This window comes from Phallusia mammillata, chromosome 3, assembly GCF_965637545.1.
Source record: "Phallusia mammillata chromosome 3, kaPhaMamm4.hap1.1, whole genome shotgun sequence".
NCBI lineage: Eukaryota > Metazoa > Chordata > Ascidiacea > Phlebobranchia > Ascidiidae > Phallusia > Phallusia mammillata.
This window is the reverse complement of record NC_137254.1, coordinates 11,933,516-11,958,680: the sequence shown is the minus strand read 5'-3', so window position 1 is coordinate 11,958,680 and position 25,165 is coordinate 11,933,516. Positions and strand designations below refer to the sequence as shown.

At 40.0% G+C, this 25,165-nt stretch overlaps 1 protein-coding gene and 1 pseudogene across 1 annotated transcript; one reads left to right on the top strand and one right to left on the bottom strand.

Annotated features, from left to right (window-relative positions):
• Window positions 1-13,236: 13,236 nt before the first annotated feature.
• LOC145219512 (zinc finger BED domain-containing protein 5-like) lies at window positions 13,237-14,224 on the bottom strand (annotated as a pseudogene).
• Window positions 14,225-23,434: 9,210 nt separating this feature from the next.
• On the top strand, window positions 23,435-24,661 carry LOC145219511 (uncharacterized). The gene is made up of 3 exons (XM_080086869.1): window positions 23,435-23,626; window positions 23,692-24,004; window positions 24,060-24,661. The coding sequence occupies exons 1-3, from the start codon at window positions 23,435-23,437 to the stop codon at window positions 24,659-24,661; spliced, it is 1,107 nt and encodes a 368-aa protein (XP_079942995.1).
• The last annotated feature ends 504 nt before the right edge of the window (window positions 24,662-25,165 follow it).

The following is a 25,165-nucleotide window of genomic DNA, read 5'->3' as shown; positions in this document are numbered from 1 at the left end:
TGAAACATACTGCGCTGCTACATTTGGCGAGAGAGGATCCGTTACCACGGCACTTGCAGTAAATGCCAGTGGCAATTCGATTTTCCAAGGGTCTACGGATGTTGGGCTTACTGGGTTGGGACGAAATCTGAAGACTTTTTAGCTTTTATCCTGTTTCTGTTACAAAGTGCAGCAAAAAACATCCAGCGCTCTTTATTCTAGACAATCATGAAGCACATGTGTTTAAAACTTTAATTGATTAATGTCGCTCCAACGGGGTCGTTCTGCTAACCCTTTCAACCCATTGTTCGCACAAGTTGCAGCCCCATGATTGGACAGTTTTGGGCCAATTTAAAAAGCATGTTGAATTATGACATTCCAGGAGTAGTTTGTCAAAAAACACACAGGCGGGAAACTACTGGAATATATCCTTTTAACAAAGATTTTTTTGCAGATGCGAGCATCAAAACAGGACGACAAAGCGTTGCTAAGCCAAATGACATTTACATTTTCACCGAGAAGAAGGTTTTTAACCCATTTTGTTTGGTGGGGCATAATTAGTTTTTGTTGAAAGGTAGTGGCAACAGTTACTGTTTGTCATTTTGTTTAATTTTGACGTAATAGTACAAGCAACTCGTTTCACGGTTGCTTTCGGCATTTTTTAGTTTTTACTAAAATGAAGCATTGTATTTTTAGCCTCTGATGCAGATGAAGTAATAAGTTTTGCTGCCAACAAAATTTCGTTGTATTTTGGAAAAATACCTTTGTCGAACCCCGGTTAGAAACCACTGCATTACACATCAATATCCTATAGTGTAGTCAGATTTATAGCATGAATATGTGTTCTGTGCTTATGCTCTGTCTAAAAATGGTTGGTGCAGGCTAGTGGTAACTTTAAACTATACGTGTTTTATGGAATGATTTTCAGACTAGTAAATCAAGGTGGTAAAACTAAAATTAATCTATGAGATGTTGCATCAGGGGCGGCTCGTGCGAGGGGGCTGCGGAGCTGCAGCACCCCCTAGATATTTTTACCTAATATTCCAATATGACGGATAACTTTCATTATACTTTTTTATTCTTTAGCAATATATAAGTTAATAAATATAACTTCAACCTTGATCGGCATTTTTTTCCTTTTTAAAAAAAATATGCCACTATTATGTTATCTATGGTGGAGCTGCAGCTGCAGTTTCGTGACGTTTTGAGCTGTGCGCATGCGCACTTGGAAAAGCTGCATACCGGGCGAAATAGGCGACAGGGGGCAGTGGCTCGCGCAGCCCCTCCCGTGACGTATCGCTATAGTTGTGTTGTGAATACTTCGCGTCAGTGCGCTCCAAAGCCAAACCCGTGTACTGTATATTTAAGTTCGACAGTGAGTGCAGTTAAATAATTCTTTTGCTATTATAAAATTTATTGTTTGACTGTTAGTCTTGACTTTTTAAGATGACTGGGGTTTCAGTTTTTACAGTTATCATTGAATTAAATAAGTGTATCTTACACCTTGAAAAAGAAAAAAAGTCATCTAACACCTTGAAAAGTCACAATTAACCTTTATAATATATAACTGAATTAAAAAGTTGTATGAAAGTATGGGACAAAACATCTGCTGCTCCAATGTCACGCAGGAATCAGCAACAGCAAGAAATACTCAGTTTTAGTTCTTAATGCTGCCCAAGAAAAAATAAATTTGTGACTGTGAAGTTAAATGCGTCACTGAAATTCAGGCAATATCAAATGCAGAACAAACAACTGCAGAAGCAAAAGGAATTTTAAAATACCTGAGTGAAGACAATTTAAAGTGTGGATTTGAACACACCATGTGGACAGTATTTGCAACCAAGTGCAAGAATGTGTTTTGATTTAATGGACATGTACTGTTTGTCTAAACCAGTGGTTCCGAACCTTTAGTTGCCCGTGGCCCCCTTAAATTGATCCAAGGGGTCGGTGCCTGGACCACACTCTGTTTGATTTCGGAACAAACCTGGTGGCCGACATCAACAGCCATGCAGTCAATTCGTCGTCTAATTGTATTATTTTATAGCGATACTTGTTGGATTTTTTTTTCGCTCCTAGTCCGATCAAGATATCAACCTCTTTACCGCGCAGGGCTTGAAAAGATCCTCAGCAATAGTGTGTGGCTTCTTGCACTTGGCGATTCTATATGCCACTTCATAACTGCATAGAAGAGCAGGATTGTCTTCTGGAACGAATCCAAAGTATATCGACGCTTCCCGGTCGTACCGCGCTCTTTTCACAGACAGTGCTCCAATGTCGTCAGTCGACTTTCCCTCATGTTTCTTGTCGCGGTGGATTTTAAGCTTGGAGGGACGTAGTGACGCATTTGACATCACGAATCACGATCGAGCAGTGCAGACATTGCGCGCAATCAAAACCATTCCGTTTGACTTTTGTAAAGCCCAATGAAACGTAGTCGTCATTCCATTGTCGAATTTTTGACATTTTAAAATTTAGATTAAAAATATCTATCAGGTTAAGTATTGATTTCTCAAACAGAATAAAGGCACAAATTGAAATGATTAATATCATTTCGACTTTGTGTTCGACATAATCGTCACACAAAAATGTAATGAAAACATTTGGTAATTTTTGAGTAACACGCATCAGAAGGATCAAAGAGCCACCGCGTCTGGCGATCCCTGTGTGAGCAAAGTTGCTGAATAGTCAATTCGAACACGGACACCACCAACTTCAAACGACTTGGATTAAATTTAATAAACTGCAAGTCGATCTTAGTTCCCGAATCGTGTAAGTATGATCCAGCATATACAACGGTAGGGGGCCATGGGCCCCGGTTGGGAACCGCTGTAATAATTCACAATAAACGGAATAAGTCAAAGCGTTGCAAACAAAAAAGAATCAGCTTGAACCACGCGTGGTTATAACTTGTAGCTGACCCCAACTTTTTGAAATAATATCTGCATTTGTCGGTAGCAGAAGAGTAGTGTGTATAAGTAAGTCCAGAAGTGGTATTGTAACTGTCGCATCAGCAAATAAAATAACTAATCATGAAGCACTGTGAATATAAACCAAGCACATGATGAAAAGAGAACCATGCATAACAGTGAAATATTGCAATCAACGAGGAAAGCTTCAAGCAATTATTGCGCGCTGCAGGGAAATAGAAAAAAAAGTCATTGGGCCAATCCAGTTTTTGCACTGGTTAATTTGCTAGGTAAATCGTTCCATACTCTTGTGCATTTGTACCGAAGAGTATGCTGGCCGCGTCTAGTAATAACTCTTGGAATGAAAAATGTTTGTTTGACAGCACCTCTTGTTGCATGGCTATGTATAGTGGATGTGGAAATGAAAAGGTTATCAAATAGTGGAGGTAACTTATTGTGTTTAAGGTAGAACACAAGTTTGGCTAGTTCCATGTCATGCATATCTCGTATTTTTAAACTATTTATTCTTAGGTATAACTTGTTTGTAGATCATCGTTTGTGAGAAACGATTTAGACGTAGGGGGAACTTAAAAATACACATATTCACCCAAACTAAAAAAAAACTACATCGATGTCATGTTTTTGAGATACAATTTGCACAGCATAGCCATTTTAAAACACACATGTCAACTCACACCAACGAGAAACCGTTTGGATGCCCTGCTTGCGAAAAAAGATATGGACGAAAGAGTCATTTGGATTGTCCCATTTTGACTCACACTAGAGAACCCAGCAACTAACGTTATCTGTGCTTTTGATTGTGGAGCGCAAATAAGCCGTAATTATAAAATACCACCCAAGTTTCTCTGTTATGTAAATATGATATATGCTGTTTTATCTTAATTTAGTATTTTTAGTGACTTCTTGTAAGATGACAATTGCAATAAATTGTGTTCAGGCCATGCGTGTTTTGCCTCCTAGTTGTATCCACTCCACATGTCATTTTTTCACACAACACAAATTTAAAATACGTATAATATTCGTTGTTGGTTTCATAAATACACCAACTTTCAGTTCGTTGAGACAATCCCCACAATATAAATACAGTACCTTTTCGCAGTTTCTCCTTAGTCCACACCTAGAAATTTACTATCGGAACATTTGCTACGGTTTTACATGACATGGGACACAGTCCGTTCTTAGCCTACACCAAGAATTTTACTATTGGAACTTTTGTTGCAGTATAAAAACCTTTAAAAAATTTGCGGAGTTCGACAGCTATATGGACAAAAAAGGACAACACTTCAATATGCCGTTGTAAACGTCATTATTGGCATACAACTACTGATAGTGTTTTACATGTAGCTACTAAATAGATACCGAGCAATGCACGGAGCCTAATGTGTTAGATCACAGGTTGATTGCCGAAATCAATAAATGAAACACTGGGTTGGGAAATCCCTGCGTCAAAGTGTTGTGGACCTGACCCCTTTTACAATTTCTGGATACTCCCCTTTTCCAAATTTTTCGACTTAGATAAAAATGATGTACCGTTCCGTTAAATTTAGAGCAATCTACATCTTCATATCTCCAACATTCTCTGTACAACAACTGTAAACACGTTGCAAAGCAAAATCTAACATAAACTCTCAAATCTCTAAAAATTATCTGCCAGCACAAAATGCATGAAAATATACAAGTATAAGTGTGTACAGTCATCAACAATGTATAGAGGTCAGAATGTGCTCACGATTCAAATAATTCGTTGCTTCGGGCGCTGTTCTACCTTGGTTTAATATTTAAGTTTTGTCGGGTAGGATGACTGGGAAAAATGCAACGATAACATTAAACTTCAAGTTAAACCGCTGTTGTTTCACAAGCGAAAGTATTAAGTTTAGCATCATATAGTTCTGATATTGCCTAATGCTTAGTTAGTTCTAGGAAACTTGTGTTTCCAACCGTGTGCCTGTCAATGTGATTTTGTGTTCTCAATTACAGGCACAGGAAAAGGTTACCGATAAAACACGTGGTTAGTATGGTTTTATTTGTTTGGAAGCAATACCATTTTTATAACACTATTCTGTTTCAAAAGTTAAAGTTAGCTATTTCAAATGGTGAGCAATATTATTTCATTCAGAAAAATACTGATTTCAAGCACTTGAGTTGAGTATATTTTGTCGGACAAAATCCTAAAGCACAAAATACATTCACCAGGCCGGAAATAGCTGCGCAACGTTCAGACGTTAAACAGCACGACGAAGACGCGCTGCAGATACACTTGTACCAAACTGCAGGTTTTAGGTTCTATAAAACAGGAGTATAAATATGCAGTGGGAATGATACACGACATACATTGAACAATTTTAGCACGTCAATGTATTCTCAAAGGAAAGCCCCGAGAATAACATATTTTACACTTTGGGCAGTGAAACTGTCTCTTTTTGGTCATACCTCCTTTGCAGTAAAGATTACACAATTTGCATTTTTCTAATCCCTAAAGCCCTTCCTTGGTTTACGGCAACTAAACCAATAAAACATTTATGTCAGTAAATCAACATTTACTACATCTGAAAGTTAAACTTGACTTTCATCGCCAATTTTATTTTAAGCAACGAAAATTAAATTTTATTTTTCCAATTTTAATTTATTATGAGGCAACGAAAATTAAATTTTATTTTTCCAATTTTAATTTATTATGAAAACGTTGGCGGGACCAGTCGAGGTGGCCCTACGAAAGAGGGTGGGGTTCGACAGACGGATAGTTCAAGCGCCGGAAGAAAGGACACACAAAACATTGCGTTAACCCAGAGGGATTTAATTTTTAAACACAACAAACAGGATAAAATATAACCAAGAAACATTTTAATAGATGAATTTCTCACTTAAAAAGAAACAGGACATTTCAGTTTATTTTGCCGATTCTGCTTCATTTCTTTTGTCAACATTTCAGTATTGGTGATTGTTGTGGTTCATTTCCAGTGTTATCTACTTTGGTTTACTTTTAAGCTACGACTGCATCACCACCAACAGGTTTTTCCAAGTCAAACAAATGTGTCCAAGAATCCTGAAAAGGGTCGTAAACTTCAACTGAACTTAGACCCTGTGTAACAAAACATGCGGGTAGAATCTTTTTTTTGAGAGCTGCTACTAAAAAGTTTTTATTGTTGACGAAACTGGTCGCAAACATAAATTTGTTTTTGTAAACAAACAAGTGTGTTGCGAGTAGCATACAAAAAATACCCATGTGCAGAGCAAACAGCCAAGAAATACGAAAGAAGATGTGTGTTGGTACTTTGCACAATCCGTGTGCAAATCGTGGTACTGGGATAGTATCACAAGTGTTGGCGTGCCAGGTATTAAAAACAGACCTACTTAAAAATACATCGCGAACCATTAGAGCAGCAACCCCCTTGTTTGGGTACTCGTCAAAACAGTGATTTGGACCCTTGCTGTGTTAGTGTTACCATATAAATACTACCAAGCTAGATTTTTTTTGCTTTTAATGTAGATTGCACCTATCAAACTACACCACCCACCCAATCTGGCAGTTTATAACAGCTGCTTGTACTCCATGACCAAACACAGAAGAACACCACAATGGCGTGTTTCATAAATAGTGTAAATTCAAACCAACTTAGACACTGTGTTGATCGACTGGGGAAACTACTGCTTGAGCTACAGGACTAAACACTGATTTGTTAAAGGAGTTTGTGACGCAAGATATACAACTCCAAATCTCATACTACAATAACACTTACCGAGGACCAAACCCACCAAGAACATAAATTTTTCCATATATCAATCACACATGCTCCATGATGTGATCTTTCAGTGTTTAATGATTTAAGTGATCTTCATTTCCCTGCATTTGGATCATCACATTCATAATGTGATGATGAACATGGAAATAGATTGTCGCTGTAATGCATCTATAATTGAACGCTGGCTAAGATCTTTGCCGACGCTTGGTACAATGCAACCACATCGGCTGCTACAACATACAATAACGTCATCCCCTTTTTCTTTTTCGTCATCCCCTTTTTTCTTTTTCTCTCATATTCTCTTTTTAACCTTTTTTGTTTTATTTGTTAGTTAAGTGTTAAACGAACTATATAACGATAAATGCAACGATAAACACAACACAATATATTTACAAATTTCACGGCCGACAATATCGCATCGTTGTTAAAGAATGCGGAACCGTCGTCGTCGATTTTTAACATTTTATGACGGAAGCGTAACGCCATCTGACCCACCCCCTGGCTGTCGTTGGTGAGGATGCTGGCTACCTCTGTGGGATACAACAGCTGTCCCAGCAGGGTTTTGCCTTTTCCGGCCGCTCCGTGCAGGAGAAAATGGGGCGAAAGCTCTATGCCACCGCTTGTGGTGTTGCGTAGTTCTAATGCCGTTTGAATCAATAGAACCCTCAAGTCTTCTGGTGTTAGGTCTTGGTTCTGCCAATTTATATTTTTGGCTTGGCTAGTGATCTTCATAAAGATTTCTTTGGCTGTTTTTAAATCCATTTTCTGACTAACTTTCTCCTTCATTCGCCTTGATACTTTTGCAAATTTTCTTTGTTTCGTGTTGAACTGTGCCGTATTGTAGGCGCGTTTAGCTAATAATTCCGGGAAAGAAAAGTCCTTTTTGTATAGCTCCTCTTTAAATTGATTCATGCTTGGTTTCGTTGTAAACTGTTTCGCTACCTCCTTTGCAATTGTTTCGTAGTAGCTTGATCCTTGGCGGTTTGTGTATTTTTGTTTTGTGCACAGTTCTTTCAGATTTTCTGGTATGGCACTCCGATCGCTCTTGTAAACATATTGAACATATGCTGCCATATCCCTTATTGGGGCAATGTAAGTAACAGTTATTCCCATCTGCTTCAGTAGCTTTATAACCGCGCTCTTGGTCCGGGGCGATGGTTGTTGACCTGGCGTCTGACAGGTGCAACTGAATATGCCATGCCTGTGATGATTGGCGGACCTTCCTTGCTCCCTGGGCCCCCAGTACAACACAAACGTTGGGCCTTGAAGGATGTTGCTTGCGCCATCGGTAAAGACATCGGTTGTTACTGCCCATCTCCTGCTTCTTGTACCTTCCGTGACATTGCTCTCGATACCATTCACACTCTTTTTCTCTTCGTTTTGCATATTCCGCAGTTGTTTCATATACACTTTGTTTGCTATAGTTATGGATAACCTTATCGGTCTCTGTTTTACAAGGAAACATCTGTAAGGTTAACAAATTTTTAATGTGCATGCAAACTCAAATACAACGAACCATAAATCATGCAAACGAAAAAACAAAAGTAATATACATTTATTTCGGGCACGATAAGCATATTGTTGCTGACATCGTGTAAGGTATCGTGATATAGTTGCTTTCTTGGGCTGCATAGGTCGATGCTGTCGGACGGTATGTGCTTGCTTGCAGGTTTTTGGTTATGGAATCCGCATATACTATCATTTGCGTTATCATCGCCTTTGATGAAGGTGCTGGACATGTGGTTATGTCGTACCAGGGAGTCTCGAAATTGGTGTTCACTGTGTCCGCTGTCACTTCCGACGTCACCCTCCCCACTGTATGGGTATCCCGTTGTAAAAATTGGATGGGAATCGTCGTAAAGTCTTCTCCGAGTTGGAACCTTTTTAAGGAGTTGTTGTGGCTCATTGGGAACTCGTAACTGTTCAGCTGAGCTCCCGTCAGACTGGAATCGATGAATCCCAGGTCCCATGAATTGGTTTTCAACAGGGAGTCTTTTTCCCAGGCTACATCCAGGTATATTAATGGGCTTGCTCGCCCTCCGTTTCCTCCGTCTTCTGAGGTTCCGCTTTGGAGTCTGTTCATACTGGTGCAAGGCCACATGGTCATTGTCCAATCTTTGAACTTGATTAGCTCGTATGTTGCGTACGAGGTTGTTATTGCACTGAGGGTTGAATGGCTCATCGTTCCTATTCCGGCTTTGTCCGTGAAGCGCCATCTTCTACCAGATGTTGTCCCTCTCCAGTCTATTCCTAAATGGCACTGTCTTCCGATAACCGAGGACATTAATACAGATTTATTCGGATGATATATGGGGCAGTGGTGCGGTACGTGATAGGGATCTGCATCCCCCCAGAGTTCCCACCACCTGAGTACCCCATTCTTGATTGTATAGCGGCTGGTTCTCCTCCGTTTTCTTCATATTCTTCAATGTCTGCCCCATCCTCGAGCATCATATCGTCAAGTTGACTTGTTGGTGGACTATTAGCATTAAATCTCCTTTTCATATTACCGTTTCCACGTACTGTGGAGGAGGTACTTGGTACTCCGCCAGCAGCTGCCGCAGATGTTCTATAGACCTGGATCTTCTTAATCCGTGCCCAGTTCTTCTTTGTAGGGGACATTGAAAGGAATAGTGCTTTTTTAGATAGAAAAGCAGAGCGCACAATTGCTGCAGCAGGGCCAGTATGATTAGCGATATTTCTGAGTAGATTAGTATCCGCAGAGTTGTACTTCCAGTACTCTGAGGGTCCGAGTTCTGAGTGCTGTTTGTCGTGTTACCGACACTGAGCATCAAGTTCAGAGGTAACCTCCTCTCCAATCTGGTTTCCTGGTCCACAATAAGGATTTCCTGGTATGGTAATACCACCAGTTGCTAGCTTCCTAGTCGACCTCTACTGCATTCCGACTTTTAAATAATTTTTCATTTACCTCATATACCCTTTTCTGACACCACTGACACCAGCACTGCACACACTACCTCATCCTACTGGTGCGGTGCCGCCTTAAAAATAACTGTTGTGCCAGTGCCAGATAGTAGAATATGGAGTTTGTTTTACACAATTAACTACTCACACGTCCCTTTATCTTTATGCTGTTTTGTTACATTATTCGTACGCTGCTAAACGTTCTGTTCTAACAAAAATTGTTGCATTATTTATACGCTGCTAAACATTTGTACCCTGCTCTTTTACTAAAATTGAAAAAAATACGTATTACTTCAAGTTGGGGCCGACACCACACGACTGATGCACCCTGGCGCCACTGGGGCTCTATTTCGATTTATCACATGACGAACCATTGGACGATTGCTCGTTTCCGGTACCTGAAGCATTCGTATTTTTATCGGCAAATTCCCCACGTCAGGCCCAGTTGTCACCATAGCTGGCGTTGGGGGAAGACAGTCATTGCGTTTGACCTCAGTGCGTGAAACCTATCTACTGATATGCACACCATTTCACATACTGTCATGATTGATTACGCAAACAAAAACCAACGGGCAGCCACACACCAGAGAGAATTGGTTATGGGATTAAAATGGTACACATTATTCTAATTTTTTTAGTCAAATTAACTTTACGTCATTTTATTGTCTTATTTTTATACTCATGAGTATATAATATAGTTAACCGTTCATTGTTACGTCATACATGTAAAAGAAATTTCGCACCGAACACACATACATCGCATGCACCGTGTGGTCTGGCTGTCGTTTTGAAAGCGATGCTAGAATCTTTGTGCGACAAAATATCTCTCTGTTTCCATTGCATTTAATGGGAAAGTTAGAATACGGGTGTTGGGAATGGGAGGTGCGTGTCAGTTGTTGCTTAGCTTGTCAAAATATGTCAAACTGATTAAGAATATATCACCACACTTTAAACTGCTAGCTTTGTTCTGTGCGTCAAAATTTACTTAAAACTACTTAAAACACGAGCAATTGATATGAAAGGTTTTAGGGTTTGCAAGGATTTTTTTAAAACTATGTGTCATACTGTGCACCAAACTTGCAAAAAAATGGATTGTTTACATGCTAAAAAGTAATGTTATATTTGATTTGAAAGAAGAAAACAGCTTAGTCCCCAAAATCAGGTTAGTCAGACAAAAGCCCAGGTTTCGAACAGGTGTAACTGTGGTTACAAATTTAAAGCTAAGTTAAGCTTTACAATGTTGCCATGTTCATAGGTTGGTTATAAATGATGACGTAAAGGTTTTGTTTGTTTCTTTACATGGCTGGGATTGTTCAGTAAGCATGTCTTGTCTGGAAGATCCCGAGTTGTGCACATTATACTGCTTTTTAAGTAAGAGTGAATATTGTGTAATCATGTTTGCGTTTTGCACATAAAAAATGTGTCTCTCTATCAACAGAAAGATGTCTCTCTGTCAACAGAAAGAACAGATGTATTCTTGTGTCTTGGAAATTTGTGCAGATTTCTTGCAGTTCCAGTTAAACATATTATTTAAAACACTTATTATCTTATTCAAATAGAATTTTTTCGCCCTATTTTTTATTAAAAAGGGAAAAAAATGCCGTTTAGGGCGGAAATTATACTTATTATATATTGCTAAAGAATAAAAAATCAGTATACTGAAACTTATCTGTAAGATTGTGGTAGGAACTTTAAGTAAAAATATCTAGAACGAGTCCGCCCCAGTCTTATCATCAACAAAACTTATCCTGAATGTGTCTAATTCCTGCAAAGCGTTCTCTGCATTGGTGAAAAGCAAGATTTGGCTACAAAGAAGACACCGCTGGTTTCATTTTGTGATTCTTCCACAAGAACCGCACTTGTTAGTTCATTGAGTTTAACAATTAAGTATTTAGGACTAGATCATTTTCAGGGGTCCGGGTTCGTTTAGTTTTTTAAAAATGTGTATTTTGGGGTTGATGTTTTGTTCCGGTTTGGTCAAATTATTATCCGGTCCAAATCGGTTTGCAGTTTTTAAACCGCTTAAGATTTTAATTCTTTCCATGATTTAACTGGCCTTATTAAACTTCAAAAGATTTTTTACCGTGTATTGTTATTTTTGATACGCCCCATAACTGTTAGATGCAAGAAGAGATATGAGGGGAAGATTCTTATTTTTTCCAATATCTAGTGTAGACTTTCCAGTCTGTAATTTATTGGTTTGTTTATCTTATCCGCCTTAAAATGGTTTTCCACTCATCGGCACTGTGATTATCCGCTCCGACTTTCTTATCTTCCACATCCTTTTGATTTTACTTTATCCTGCTTGGTGCTGGCTGTTTCGCCACTGGTTACATCGCGGTGAATAATTTTACTTGCCACACGAGTTGGTTTATTTTCGGCTTGTGCTTTATTAGCACCAAGCATTCCACAAATTTTTGAAACATCTGTACAGTGCATGAAAACCTTAACGTACATTTCTGGTTGTTTAACTGGACTTCCTGTATATAATACGACTTGTTTTGGGGCAAGACGATAAACCGGGAGTCCGTTGGTTGGGTAATCAACCGGCATTGATAATCAACTTTCGTATGATTAATATTTCGTGCAGAATCGAAGTTCTCTTTTGCTTTTTACAGCATAGGAGCTAAATACCTTCACGATTGCATGTGTGTGCGACTCATTGCATTCCAGTGTCAATTTCTTGCGTTTTTTGATTACAGAATTATAGATCGTTGTTTTTCCAAAGTGTAATTTGCAGTAATTACATTTAATCTGTTTTTTATTTTTACTATTAGGTCGTTTTGAGAAGTAATAACTGTTATTTGTATTTCCTGCAAGTTTCATTGAAATCCGTTGGGATTTGACCCCAAAATTTGGACGTCAAACGTAAATTGCGACATTTTTAAAATAAATTGCATTTTTTGGCCCATATCATCAGATTTTCAGAACCATAAGGCTTTTCGGACGTTTATTGAAGCATACAAGTAGTACTAAGAAACAGTTATCTGTCACATCAACTAAAACTAGAGTACTTCTATACACCTTTTTTCAGTTTAACAACTTACTCTGTGATGATTGCGGACTGACATTTTCATCCACCAATATTTTACAAAATCACAACAAAAACTAGCATCAGTTTAGTCTAAACTTACAAGATTATTTTTGGATAGCGACAAAAAACGCGTCTATCCCACCTAGTAAATTTAGATCATTAAAATGGCTGGTTAAATCAACTAAAAATGCCAAACCGAGCAGCCAGTTGTTGTCACATAAAAGAGCTCTTTCCTCGGGTAGCTCATTTTTTCTCTTCAAGAAAGTCATAGAAAGCCGCCGCACCTCACAATGAAGTACTAGTTCACAGTATTCCAAATCTAACATCTCACAATATTCTCTCAATTCCCGCCTGTTAATGAAAATGCTCTTGCTCTAATTTTATTTACACATTTCACAACCGGTAACATAACATGCTGCAAATTTAAAAGTTTTTCCACACAATGACTCTTGATGTATAATAGAGCAGTGCTTGTCAACCTTTTTTGAAACGGTACACCCTTTTAACATTTACACAAAATTTGTACACCCCCAGTAAAAAAGTATTCAACCCTGTAACACACTGAATCTGTGATCCTAACAGAAATGATGATGAGCGCAATAACAACAAGCCATAATCCATAATTCACTTTCTACATCTGAAAGGTATCAAGTGAAATATTAAATTATGATGTCTCAAATAGAGTTTTGTAACTTAAAATCTATGAACACTTGAGATGCATGTTGTGCCTTGTATTGTACTTACAGTCAGTCTGTTCTGAAACTGAAACTTGCATATTGTGATACCTGGTCATAGGTATATTATGTTTTGTATCTGGTACACCCCAGTACACCCCATCAAAGTGATACACCCTTTAAAAATTATGGTACACCCTGGGGTGTACAATACACCCGGTTGAAAAGCACTGTAATAGAGTGATATTTCAGAAGAGGACGATTTATAAATTTATCAAGCAAAGTAGTAGTGCCAGCAACTCTTCCAATCATTGATGGGGCTCCGTCAGTACACACACTGACGAGTTTACTACAATCTATTTGTAAATTTTCTAGGCATGATTTTACTTTGTCAAAAACATCTGATCCTCTTGTTATTTCATGAAGTGACTCGAGACAGAGAAGTTCTTCAAAGACATTGAAATTATCATCAATTCCTCGTATAAATATGCATAACTAGGCTAAATCACTTACGTCAGTTGATACATCCAACGCTAATAAAAAAATATGCAAGATTGGACAAGGTCTTTCAATTGCTGAGACACATCATTAGCAAGTTCTTCTGTGCGTCTCGTAACAGTTTGTTTTGATAAAGCAATTTCATCTGCTTTCTTTTCAATGTTTTTACTACAAAGACAATTTGCAAATATTCTGAGACAAGGCTTAACAATTTCTTCTCCGTCAGAGAATGATTTCTTTTTTTGGCCAGCATTAAAGCAATTTCATAAGAAGCTTCCGTCATCGCCAAACTTTCACAACTTCTTTTAGTAAATACAAATTGCCGCCTTCTAATTTCTTGCTTTTTCTTGACCACGTTTTCTCTTCGTAACTCAGAACCAAGCACGAGCTTCAGTTTACCTTCAATTTCAGTCTGATGTTGTGTTTTATAATGTCTGTTAAGATCATGACTCCTATTCTGTGAAATAATGCTTTTGCATACAATGTACAACGGTTTTCCTGATGGACTCGCTATAAATAACAAGTCGTTTTCCCACTGTTTATTAAATTCACGCCTAATATCACTTTCTGCCTTTCGTTTGCCCATTTTTTACCACTTTGTGACTCTGTGATAATTAATCCTGAAATAAAAAAGATTTACCCCTCTCGCGCTTTGGACACGTTTTAACAGTCTATTCTGGACGCCAGACGATTTTACACAGATTAGTAAGGATCTGTGGGATTTGAAACCGCACAGAATATCTCAATTACCCAAATAAAATCGTCAAAAATATCCCCCCAAAAAAAGGAACTGCGTCCCACTTGCATGAAAGGGTTAAATTTCGAAAATAACTGCAAATGTTCACAAACAAAAGACAATGCACAATGCACCAACCGGAACCAAAGTCTAGGTTAAACACAAGTGGTCCAACCTATTGTTACGCAATAAAGCCTATGGGGCCATTTTGTGTCCAAAATGACACTTTGGGTAGAGGAAAATAACACCTAAATCGTTTGATATTTACAAACTGGAGAGGTTAAACGTGAATTTGATCATCCAAATTGAAGGCAAATTTCGGGTTCTAACATTTCAACGCAATATTAAAAGCTAAATTGCTTTTTTTTCATGTAAATTTTGCCGCTTATTGTTTATGTAAACTTTAAATATTTGAATTCAGCGTGCATTATCACGCTCAAATGTTAGAACCCTTTTATTCGATTTTGTGTACTAATTTCGCGTTAAAGCCTACAAGTTTGTAAAAATCAGACAATTTATGTGTTTTTCCCTGCACTTGCTGTATTAATTTGGACACAAAATGGCGTCCATGCGGCTCTATGGCGTAACAATGGGTTGAACTACTTGTGTTTTTATATATACTTTGATCGGAACGAGCCGCAATTGTAAACTGACAAAAAATGTGGTGGCTGGTGATTTCGCCAGATGCGGCCCATTTTTATTCATCCCTACACTTCTTCTAACTCTAAGCTTCTTTTACTGAAGCTAAATTAAACACTGTTCAGATTTGCTAGCTGTCTTGTTATTCAAAGTTTTGTCACAAATGCGACTATCATTAAACAATACACAAATTTTACGTCACAAAGCAATTCAAATACGAAAGGGCTGCTCAGAAGTCGTAAATCATTCGGTTGATTCGGCCGATTTTATTCGGCAAAACTGCTGAATAGGCCGACTCGGTTTCAGCCGAAAGAAATTAGCCGATTAATCGTACAGAAGAATGCAATTGTTGTGAAGTGGTTGTGGGCCGCGAGTTTGACACCCCTGGTCTATAGCGGATGCTTTATTTCATTGCAGTTCGATAACAGAAGGGCGCGCAACACTGAAAACGCGCTTAAAGCAAGGCATCGTTTAGCCCACAACGCAACATTCTTTTTCAGCCCATGCCAAACAAACTTGGATGATATAAGCTTCCTCGTGGTGCGAATGGAAGGATGTGACAACCCGTGGATGGCGTTAAAAACTTTCCTTTGCCAGGAGCAGGGAACAACAGGACGTGGTCGTCCGAAAGAAACATCACATAGAATAGTAGTCGACAAGGCTTCAATTGGAACATCCCTAAGAGGCAACCCAGTAACTGCAGTGCGGTAAGATTGAACTTCATCCGTCTGTTGCGCTTCAGCAAGAGCCTTATGATCAAAATTCGTCAAAGAACTGTGTAGAGCATTTACAAACGATCTAGAAAGTGCATCTGCGACAGTGTTTGACTTGCCGCTGATGTGTCTGACATCTGTTGTATACTTCGAAATACACGACAGATGACGTTGCTGTCGAGCTCAGAAACCTTCTTGAATGCGAAAGTAAGGGGTTTATGATCGGTAAACGCTGTAAACTTGCGCCCTTCAAGAAAATAGCCAAAGTGCCTTATGGCCGGGTGAAGTGCTAAAAGTTCGCGATCAAAGGCGCTGTACTTGGTTTCGGGTTTTCGCAGCTGACGGCTGAAAAACGCAAGAGGGGCCCAATGACCTTCTGTAAACTGTTCGAGTACTGCACCAACAGCTGTTGAGAAGCATCAACTGTAAGTGCTATGCTGGCTTGCCACTGTGGGTGATGCAACAGGGTCGCACGAGCAAGGCTTCTTTCATCTCAAGTCCATGTGAGTTCCTTTGGTTTACCAGATAAGGAACTATACAGTGGCTTCATGATGGTTGCAATGTTTGGCAGAAATCTGTGATAGAAGTTGAGCATACCCGAAAACTCCTGTAAGCCCTTGACCGTTTGTGGCACAGAAAAATTTCGGATGGCATCAACTTTTGCAGGAAGAGGTTTCCATGTTGGATCGACCAAGTGGAATTTCGGATGGCATAAACTTTTGCAGGAAGAGGTTTCCATGTTGGTCGACCAAGTGGCCGAGAAACTGTATGCTGCTTTTGCCGAACTCACGTTTCTGAGGATTAACGATTAACAACAAGTCCGTGATTGGAAAGGCGTTGTTTGCCAACAACAACTTCTCAGGCGAGAGGCGCCTGACGCGGCAATGCACAAGTTGGCCTGTGGTCACAATGTGATGTTGCACACCGTGTTTGGGCAAAGCATCTGAAAACTGGGGATTTTTACCTGGGAAACATCTGCAACAGCTTGTCGTATGGAGAAAGCAAAGAGTAAAGAGTGCTAAGCTGTGGCGGTTGACAAAGAGACCTTTTCATGGGAAAACTTACCAGACGTTTTTTGTCAATGTCGACCAATAAACGATTAGCACGGAGAAAATCTGCACCAAGCAGTGGACGCGAAACATCAGCCAACACAAACCTCCATTTAAAAACTCCAGCTGAAAAATGAAGTTTGTAGCCGTAAGTAGCTATGGAACTTCCATTAGCGGCCTTAAGAAAGAAACCCTTAGTGCTGGCACGTCGCTCAGCACCAGTAGGCGGAATTACACTTACTTCAGCACGCGTGTCAACCAAGAAATTGCGCCCAGAGACTTTATCCCGGAGAAAGAAAAAGCTGAAAGAATTGCCGGTTGCCCCAGCCATTCAAGGCAAACGGCCTTGCTGTTTCCCTGGAAAGTACATGGTGGACGGCATTGGTTTGCATCGGATCCAAAACGCCAGTGGAAGTAGCACATGCCGGAAGGCTTCTTGCTGTCACTGCGGGCAAGCATACCTTGACGTGTGCAAACTCCGCGTTGCGATCGCCAGAAAGCCACAATACGTCGGCCTTCTGGGCTAATTGGCGCAGATCTTGTGTATCTTCTTGCGCCAATACCAATCGGATATCCTCGGGCATCTGTTGGCGAAACAAGTGTTCAAAAAGTAAACACGAATTGTGATTTCCAAGTAGAGAAAGCATCTCATCCATGAAAGCCGATGGTTTTTTGTCACCGAAAGGAGGCATGTTCAAAAGACGCGCTGCACGTTCCTGTCTGGAAAAAACGGTTGAAGCAGCCTTTTTTTAATTGCTTTGTATTTACCTTCTGCCGATGGGCGTTCAAGCAAGATCAATTAAGCGAGCTGCTGTAGCTTGGTCCAATCCTGACACAACATAATAAACTTAGTTTCGTCAGCAACAATCTTCTTCAAAGCAAATTGAGCTTCCACTTGCTGTAGCCAAAGAACGTCGGAAGCTTAAGGGACACAGATTCCATGAACTTCAAAATTCGTTCCAGGAAAGCGAATGCTTTATTTCATTGAAGTTCGATAATAATAGAAGGGCGCGCAACACTGAAAACGCGCTTATAAGGCGACAACGACACAACGAGAAAAAAGCAAAATGCACGCTTCGATAATCACAATTGTACACATGCATGAGAGGTCGCCACAATGTGGTCAAAAGTGCAACAAAATTTAGGAATTTCGACGTCTTACAACGATGTCAGTTTTTCGACTTTTAATGACGTCGAATTTGGGATAACTCCCACGAACACTCTCTGTGCAACAAACATGCATTAATTAAATCCGCGGGCAGAGTCCTTGTAACAACAAGAAAAAATAAACACAAAAGGTAACTAATTAATGGTGTGGTGAAGTCCCTTAAATTCCATGCACAGTCTACTTCATTGCGTTTGAGTTGGTGGCACTTGCTACACCCAGTGCCGGATTAAGGATCTGCTGGCCTGTAGGCACATTTTATAAGTGGCCCGAAAATCAGGGTTGCCAACTAATAAATAGGAATTATCAGTGTTGCCAATTCAATGTTACAAAGATCGTTGTTGCAACTATAACACAGGGTACCGCGCAAAAACTTGGTCTAAATAACAACTTTGCGCGATTTTGCAATTGAAAACGGGTTACCTAGTTGTTGGATATCAATCTTACGGAGTAGATCGCTTTCAATACACAAAAGTGCCGTTGTACCAAGACGTTGTTGACACATTGTTGATCGTTTAACGTCTTTGTTTCAGTTGTTAAAACGAGCGTTCCCCCGAGCAATTCGTACCCATTACTGACAAGTACATTCTAAGTGCTACTTTAGTGTATCTTCTGGGCACTTCCTGTTGCTGCTGTTTCATCGCGTCTTTGTTCTTTATACCAGCACATAAACTGACGAAATTCTGATGGGAAGTCGGAAGACAGGTCCTTTGAATACATACCAACCAGACCTGCAACAGCAACATCGATGTCTTTAATAGACATAAAGTCGTACTCAGTCAAAACCCCTAACCTCTGCAGCACCATGGAATATGCATCGATGCGTTTATGAGTGCACTCTTCAGTTGGTCGATGATCACATAAAACGTGTTGATTTTAAATTTTTGCTGACCCGGCATTCCTTCCCCATCATCTGTAGCAGCTCCATCACTGACATGCTTTTGGTGCTCGCCGACTTTCAGATTTATATGTGCTGCTGCCACAGCGATCACGTGCCTGTTGTTCGTAACAGTCAAAATTCTCTCTGCAGTCATCCAAGAATTTAACCAAGCTCTTCAGCAGATCAATGGCTGGTGTCAGTTCGATAGTGGAACTTTGAAGCAACTTTCTACTAGTATTGAAGTGATGCAAATTATTGTTCCAAAGTATGCACATTAGGGCAACTTCAAGGGTGTTCATGTGTTTGGCCAATGCACCTGCTTCATTTCGTGTGCTGCCATTTTGAGTAGCATCCCAAGAGATTTCCGGGAGAGCACTTTGAAACTGGTGGTACCCAATTAAAACTGCTTTTGTGGCATCAGTTAGAGCTGACCACCGGGTACCTGATGGGTATTTTGGTACAATGCATTCAGGTTTCTCTTCAAAATGGGTCATCAGGACATCGATGTTGTTGGTGGTGCTGGAGGTGTTGTTAGGGGAAGTGGGCTCTCTGGTTCTTCTTCGTGAGCCGGCTGCTGCTGATTTTGGTTTTGTGTGGTGGATGTGGCTGTCACTTGTTGGAGGAGTGGTCGTTCTTTCTTGGGGGTGGTGTTAGAGGCTGGTCATCGCTCGACTCTCCGGGGTGAGATGGTATGCTTTCCCGGGGGTCGGCGGCTTCTTCTCCTGGGGCGGCTCCCTGTTCCTGTCGCTGATGCCTGGCTGTTTTTTCGAGGAACGATCCTTACTGTGGCCAGTCTTCTTACATAAGGCATATTCTTCTGGCTGTCCGGTGTAGTGGACAGTGACACCAAACTTACCGAGATGGAGGGAACGTGGCAGATGTTTCTCTTCGAGTCGAGATTTCTTCATAATGAAGAACTTTTCCCCAAAGATTTCTGGACGGGGTCGTTTAACAAATGCGGATGACTGGCGTGTTTTTTTTTCTTCTGGCAGATACGCTATTGGCTGCTTTTTGATTGCGGGTGGTACGTATGCATCGTCACTTTTACGTCGTCCTCGAAAAACGCTGACGCGTACACGGCTTTTTTTGAATCGGAGAGGTTCTGAGCAAGGGTCTTGGCAGTGACAGATAATGTACAGTAGAAAGTGACTTTCCTATTTGGGGCCTGTATAATCCCATCAAAATCTTGGCGAAAGTCTCGAAGGACCTGGATAGACTTCCTGGCGTCGGAAGTTAAATCTGGTCTCGACCTCGTCACTTCGGTCGATTGCAAACGGGTCGGTCTCGACTGGTGGTTGGTTGATAACTCCATCCGTAGGCATTACATGTATGCATACGCATATTATGCCCATTTGCAGAGCAACTAAACGCACAAAGTGAATTTCCACTACCCAGATGTACATGTTCCTATTTTCTTTTAACACCTAAAAAATCAAGTTGGATGCGCCAATATTTTGTAAATTGCAAACATTTCACGCAAGAATGGCAAAAAAGATTTTACTGACACTGATCGTCTTTCGCTAAGATTATTGGAGTGTTGCCATCGACATGAATCCTAAAAAAGGAACAGCCAAAAGTAAGATTTTTATAGGAAACGAAACAAATGCCATATTTTTGCCAGAACAATCTGTTGCAGCAACTCCTTGTTCGTAGAAAATACTTTGTGTAAGTTATTCTAGTGGCAACCCTGTTTATGCGCGAAGACTGATCCGTCGGTTACCACCCTCTTACACAGGTCTGGGGTACGTTTATGTCAACAAAATACCTACATACAAAAACATAGCATTGACTATGCAGTATAATTTTATTAATTTATATGGAATAAAAGAGTTAAATTTTACTCTTAAAATCAACCTGTGGCTAGTATTAACATGCCCTGAGAGAAAAAAAACCTACATAACCAAACAGTACATATATATTGCACTAAATGTTGTCTCATAAAGTTGCCGACATTTTGGACCGCCCAACCGCGTGTTTTGGTTTAATCAAGCAGAAGCAAAGTTTGCTTTGCGGAAGATAATCGACGATAAAGTGGTTTCTGCATTGGATCAAAACACAGCACAATGTCTGATTGATTTGTTGTAACACCCGCCTGCAGAAGGAAAATATGAAGCGCTTAAGCAGCAACTGTTGGACACATATTCACTTTCAAAGCTTTTCAAAGCAAATTTGCCTGATTTAGGGGATCGAAAACCATCAGTCCTAATGAATGAACTGCTGGCTTTGTTAGGCGATTACAAGCCGTGTTTCCTTTTCGAGCATTTATTTCTACAACAAATGCCAGCAGACGTCAGAATTATCCTGGCTAAAGAAAACATCGACGACCTTCAAAGTTTCGCCAAGAGATCTGATGTTTTATGGAAAACAAGGCGCGACCAAAATTTTGTCTCTTTACCCACGTGAAAACGGCCTTTGTTTGATTTTTCATCAGCGCTTTGGGCCCAAGGCACGTCGTTGCCGCCGACCATGCATTTGTCAGAAAAATGAGCCAGCCAGACGCCCAGATTTGCTGCGACAGATCCTCCAACCCAGCGAAACGACCGCAAAATGAAACACGTTGAGCATCGACTCAAGGTCGGAGAAAAGCGGCAAAGTTGAAAGATGAAAGACAAAACCGTGATGGTTGCAAAAAATGCAACATGAATCTGTATCTAAACAAACACACCAATTATTTCAGCAATTTTCACCTGTCCTAAAATGATGGTTGCATTTTTGTTTTATAATTGTTTTAATTGCAGTATATGTTTGAAAGTGAGTTGTGTTCGGAAATCAATAACCCTAGTGGACGAAATGTTCGTTACAGAGGGCACCCCCCCCCCCCAAAGGTTTTTTTTCTGAGTGGAAAAGTAAAGCACACTGACATAATAAATATTTGTTTTACACAAACGCTCATATGCCGACGTTAAGGGGTTTAATAAACTGTTGTAAATGTCCAGCAACAAACCGACGGTGATGACTGCGGACTCTTGTCGCAACACAAAAGCCTACACGATGGACTTCGATGAGACATGTGTGGAGGAAGTTTTTGTTTGAAACTTGAAAACAGATGGATATTAAAATTTTCTGGATCAAGTTGATTCAAGTAGCACGCTGGCAAAGTCCAATGAAATAATGACATGACCAGGGTGAAGCTAGCGAGCAATCGCTTTGCGGTAAAACTAAAAAAGATACGATACTGAAATTCGGACACAATATTCTACGCTTTTAAAGCTTTTCAGCGCACAAACTTTTGAAAAAAACTATTTTTCAGTTATTAATACGCGTATTTTGAAATTAATATTCAACGATACGAACGTCATTACGCCAGGGGTGCTCCATATAATGTCTTGCAAACTTTTCTCCTGAACACAAGCTTCAAGATAAGCCCAAACACAGTGTTCTAGCAAATGAGAATCGTGTCCAAATTAATAACAATGTGCCATATTCACCAAAATCATATTCGATGTGCGCTGGCCTTAAAAATTTAACGCAGCTCTTTTAAATTGACAAATGTTAATCCTTACATTCATACCTTTAAAATGAGCTATCACCTGAGCTTTTTGCAACAAGTTGGCTTTGCCAAACTCGAGTTTAATAATTCATAAATAATATCCGAAATCACCCCCAAAAGTAGTCGATGTGCGCTGGCCCTAAAATTCACCGCTGCCCTATAAAATTTCAATGTGATATTCTCTACAACTATACCTTTAAAATGAGCCATCACTTGAGCTTCTAGCAAATCAGAATCGGCACCTAATATGCAAATGAAAATTCATAACCGACAACCCAAAACGGGGGCATGTCCCCCCAAAAAAATTTGGTTGGGGGGGGACTTCCATTCATCTGTCTCCCCCAATATTTTTCATACCCTTGAGCCAAAAATAAGATATAAGTCTAACACAAATCTAACGACATAATACTACATCATAATTCACATTGTTGTCAACAATGGAACTCAATCGAATTGTTTGTCTGTTGCACTTCAAATAAACACAGGCTTTAACGAACAACAAGCTGCTGCCAGGCGATCGCTGATAAAATTGTTCACGTCTTTGCGATATTTGTTGCGACAAGGTCTGACTATCCGAGGCCATGGCGACGGAGAAGGAAATTACCACCAACTCCTAAAACTTCGTGCTGAAGACAGTGCCGAGTTAAAAGAGTTCCTCCAGCGAAAAACCAACTTTCGTGGTCAGCAAGAAATGACACAAATGTTCAGTCACTTTATTTTACGATTTTTAGCGTCTAAAATTAAAGCCAATGGTATGTTCGCAGTGATGGTCGACGGCACACAAGATATTTGTGGAAGTGAGCAAGAGTCTGTTTGCATCCGCCATGTCGATTCGGAGCTATGTGTACATGAAGATTTTCTGTGTCTGGTCAAAATGCAGCAGACACCTGGAGATGCAATTGCAAGGATGATTTGAGACGTTCTGACTCGATTTTCCCTATCTGCTGGTCAAATACGTGCACAAACGTACGACGGGGCCTCAAATATGAGTGGGAAGTACAATGGGTGTCAATCCGTTATTAGCAGTCAGTACCCACTCGCTACATATTTCCATTGCCAGTCACACTTGGCAAACTTGGTTATGCAGGAATCAATTGCAAGTTGTCCGTTTTTCAGGGACACCGTCCAATGGGTCCATGAACTAGGCGTGTTATTTAAGAGATCTGGAAAGTTTACGGTAAGGCGACGTAACTATTTTATGTGTTTTTTGTGTGATTATTAAATCATGATTAATGTTTGCAGGATGTGATTGAAAGCGTTGTTCCTTGTAGTACGGAGCTCATCAATACAAAAGCATCGATTCGGCCGCTTTGTCCAACTCGTTTGCTGTGTCGATTGTCGGCAATTTTATCGGTATTGGAAAATTATTCTGCTGTAACTGAAAGTCTTCGCAGCATGTCGGAGGGGAGTGCAGATTCTGCCACCAAAGCCAGTGCTCTTTTGAATCGTTTCGAGAAAACCGAAACATTCTTAGCTTTATACCTTGTTAAAAAAACAATAGCTCTGCTGGAACAACTAAACAGCTCGATGCAGGCACCTTCTTCAAATTTATCAGGTAGTAATTGTACCAATTTTTAGACACAGAATGCTTAGGTTTGTATGTTATGCAGGATCAATAGAGGCTGTAGCGACAACAGCGAAGCAGATACAAGTATTTCGTGCCCCTATAATGTACACGAACGTTTTTGAAGAAGCAACAAAGATATCAGCGAATTTGGGGCTTGATGAAATTTCTGTGCCACGCCGTCGGCAGCCGACACCGCGTTTCGTTGGATCCTCACCGCACTTCCACGCCAAATGTGCCAAAGACCATTACAGATTGTTGTACGTGGAGTTTATTGATTGTTTACTTGGGTGTTTGCAGAAACGGTATGATGTCCGCAACTCAAGCTTCCAAACATATTTGAAAATCAAAAATATGATAATGAAGGGCACAGCAACAAATTTAGATTTAATTTCAAAATATCCTCAAATGAATGTAACTCAACTATCTGTACAGTTGCCGATGTTTAAGCAGCACACGGGGGCAAGTTCTGTAAACGAAGCGAAGTTGGCTTATCGCGCTATGAGTTCCGAGCTACGCCAGTTATTCACGCAGGTGTTTGTTTTGCTCAAACTGCTTTTGGTGTGCCCTGTCAGCTCTTGTGAATGCGAGCGAAGTTTTTCAACACTTCGGCGTCTAAAAACTTGGCTGAGAAGCACGACTACCTAGGTTCGCTTAAATCATCTAGCTGTTTGTCACGTGCATTCAGATTTACTCGATCAAGTACCGGTTGAAGAAATCACTAAAGAGTTTGTTGCTGTTTCGGAAATTCGTCGAAACATGTTTGACAACAAAACTGATTGTGTCATAGATTTTTTCGTTTGTTGTTTGTTTACAATACACAAAAACGTTAAAACTTAAAATCTGTTTTCTTTTTTCCTCCTTGCGTTTGCTGCTTCTATAGTGTTTTAGGATCATCGCAAAACACTGGTGTGCATGACAACAAAGCTCGTTTTTGTTATTGGCAAAGAAAAGCATCCTTTCTCACCGCTCTTAAGTTGAAAATTACCATTCTTTGATAAACTTTTGTTACGTTTGCCACGAAAACAAATTTGGATTATTTGATGCGCCGCATGCTCTGTTGTTAATTGGATATCAGATTGACTAACTTTACAATAACAGTAGAATGGATTGGGGCGATTTGGCTTGAATTTGTTTTAACACTTGCGCGCT

Bases quoted from the DNA above. Each gene is read 5' to 3' on its own strand.
- LOC145219511 (XM_080086869.1), top strand. From the start codon at position 23,435: ATGAGTGGGAAGTACAATGGGTGTCAATCCGTTATTAGCAGTCAGTAC. The intron at 23,627-23,691 runs GTAAGGCGACGT...TAATGTTTGCAG, and splicing joins AGAGATCTGGAAAGTTTACG to GATGTGATTGAAAGCGTTGT. The intron at 24,005-24,059 runs GTAGTAATTGTA...TATGTTATGCAG, and splicing joins ACCTTCTTCAAATTTATCAG to GATCAATAGAGGCTGTAGCG.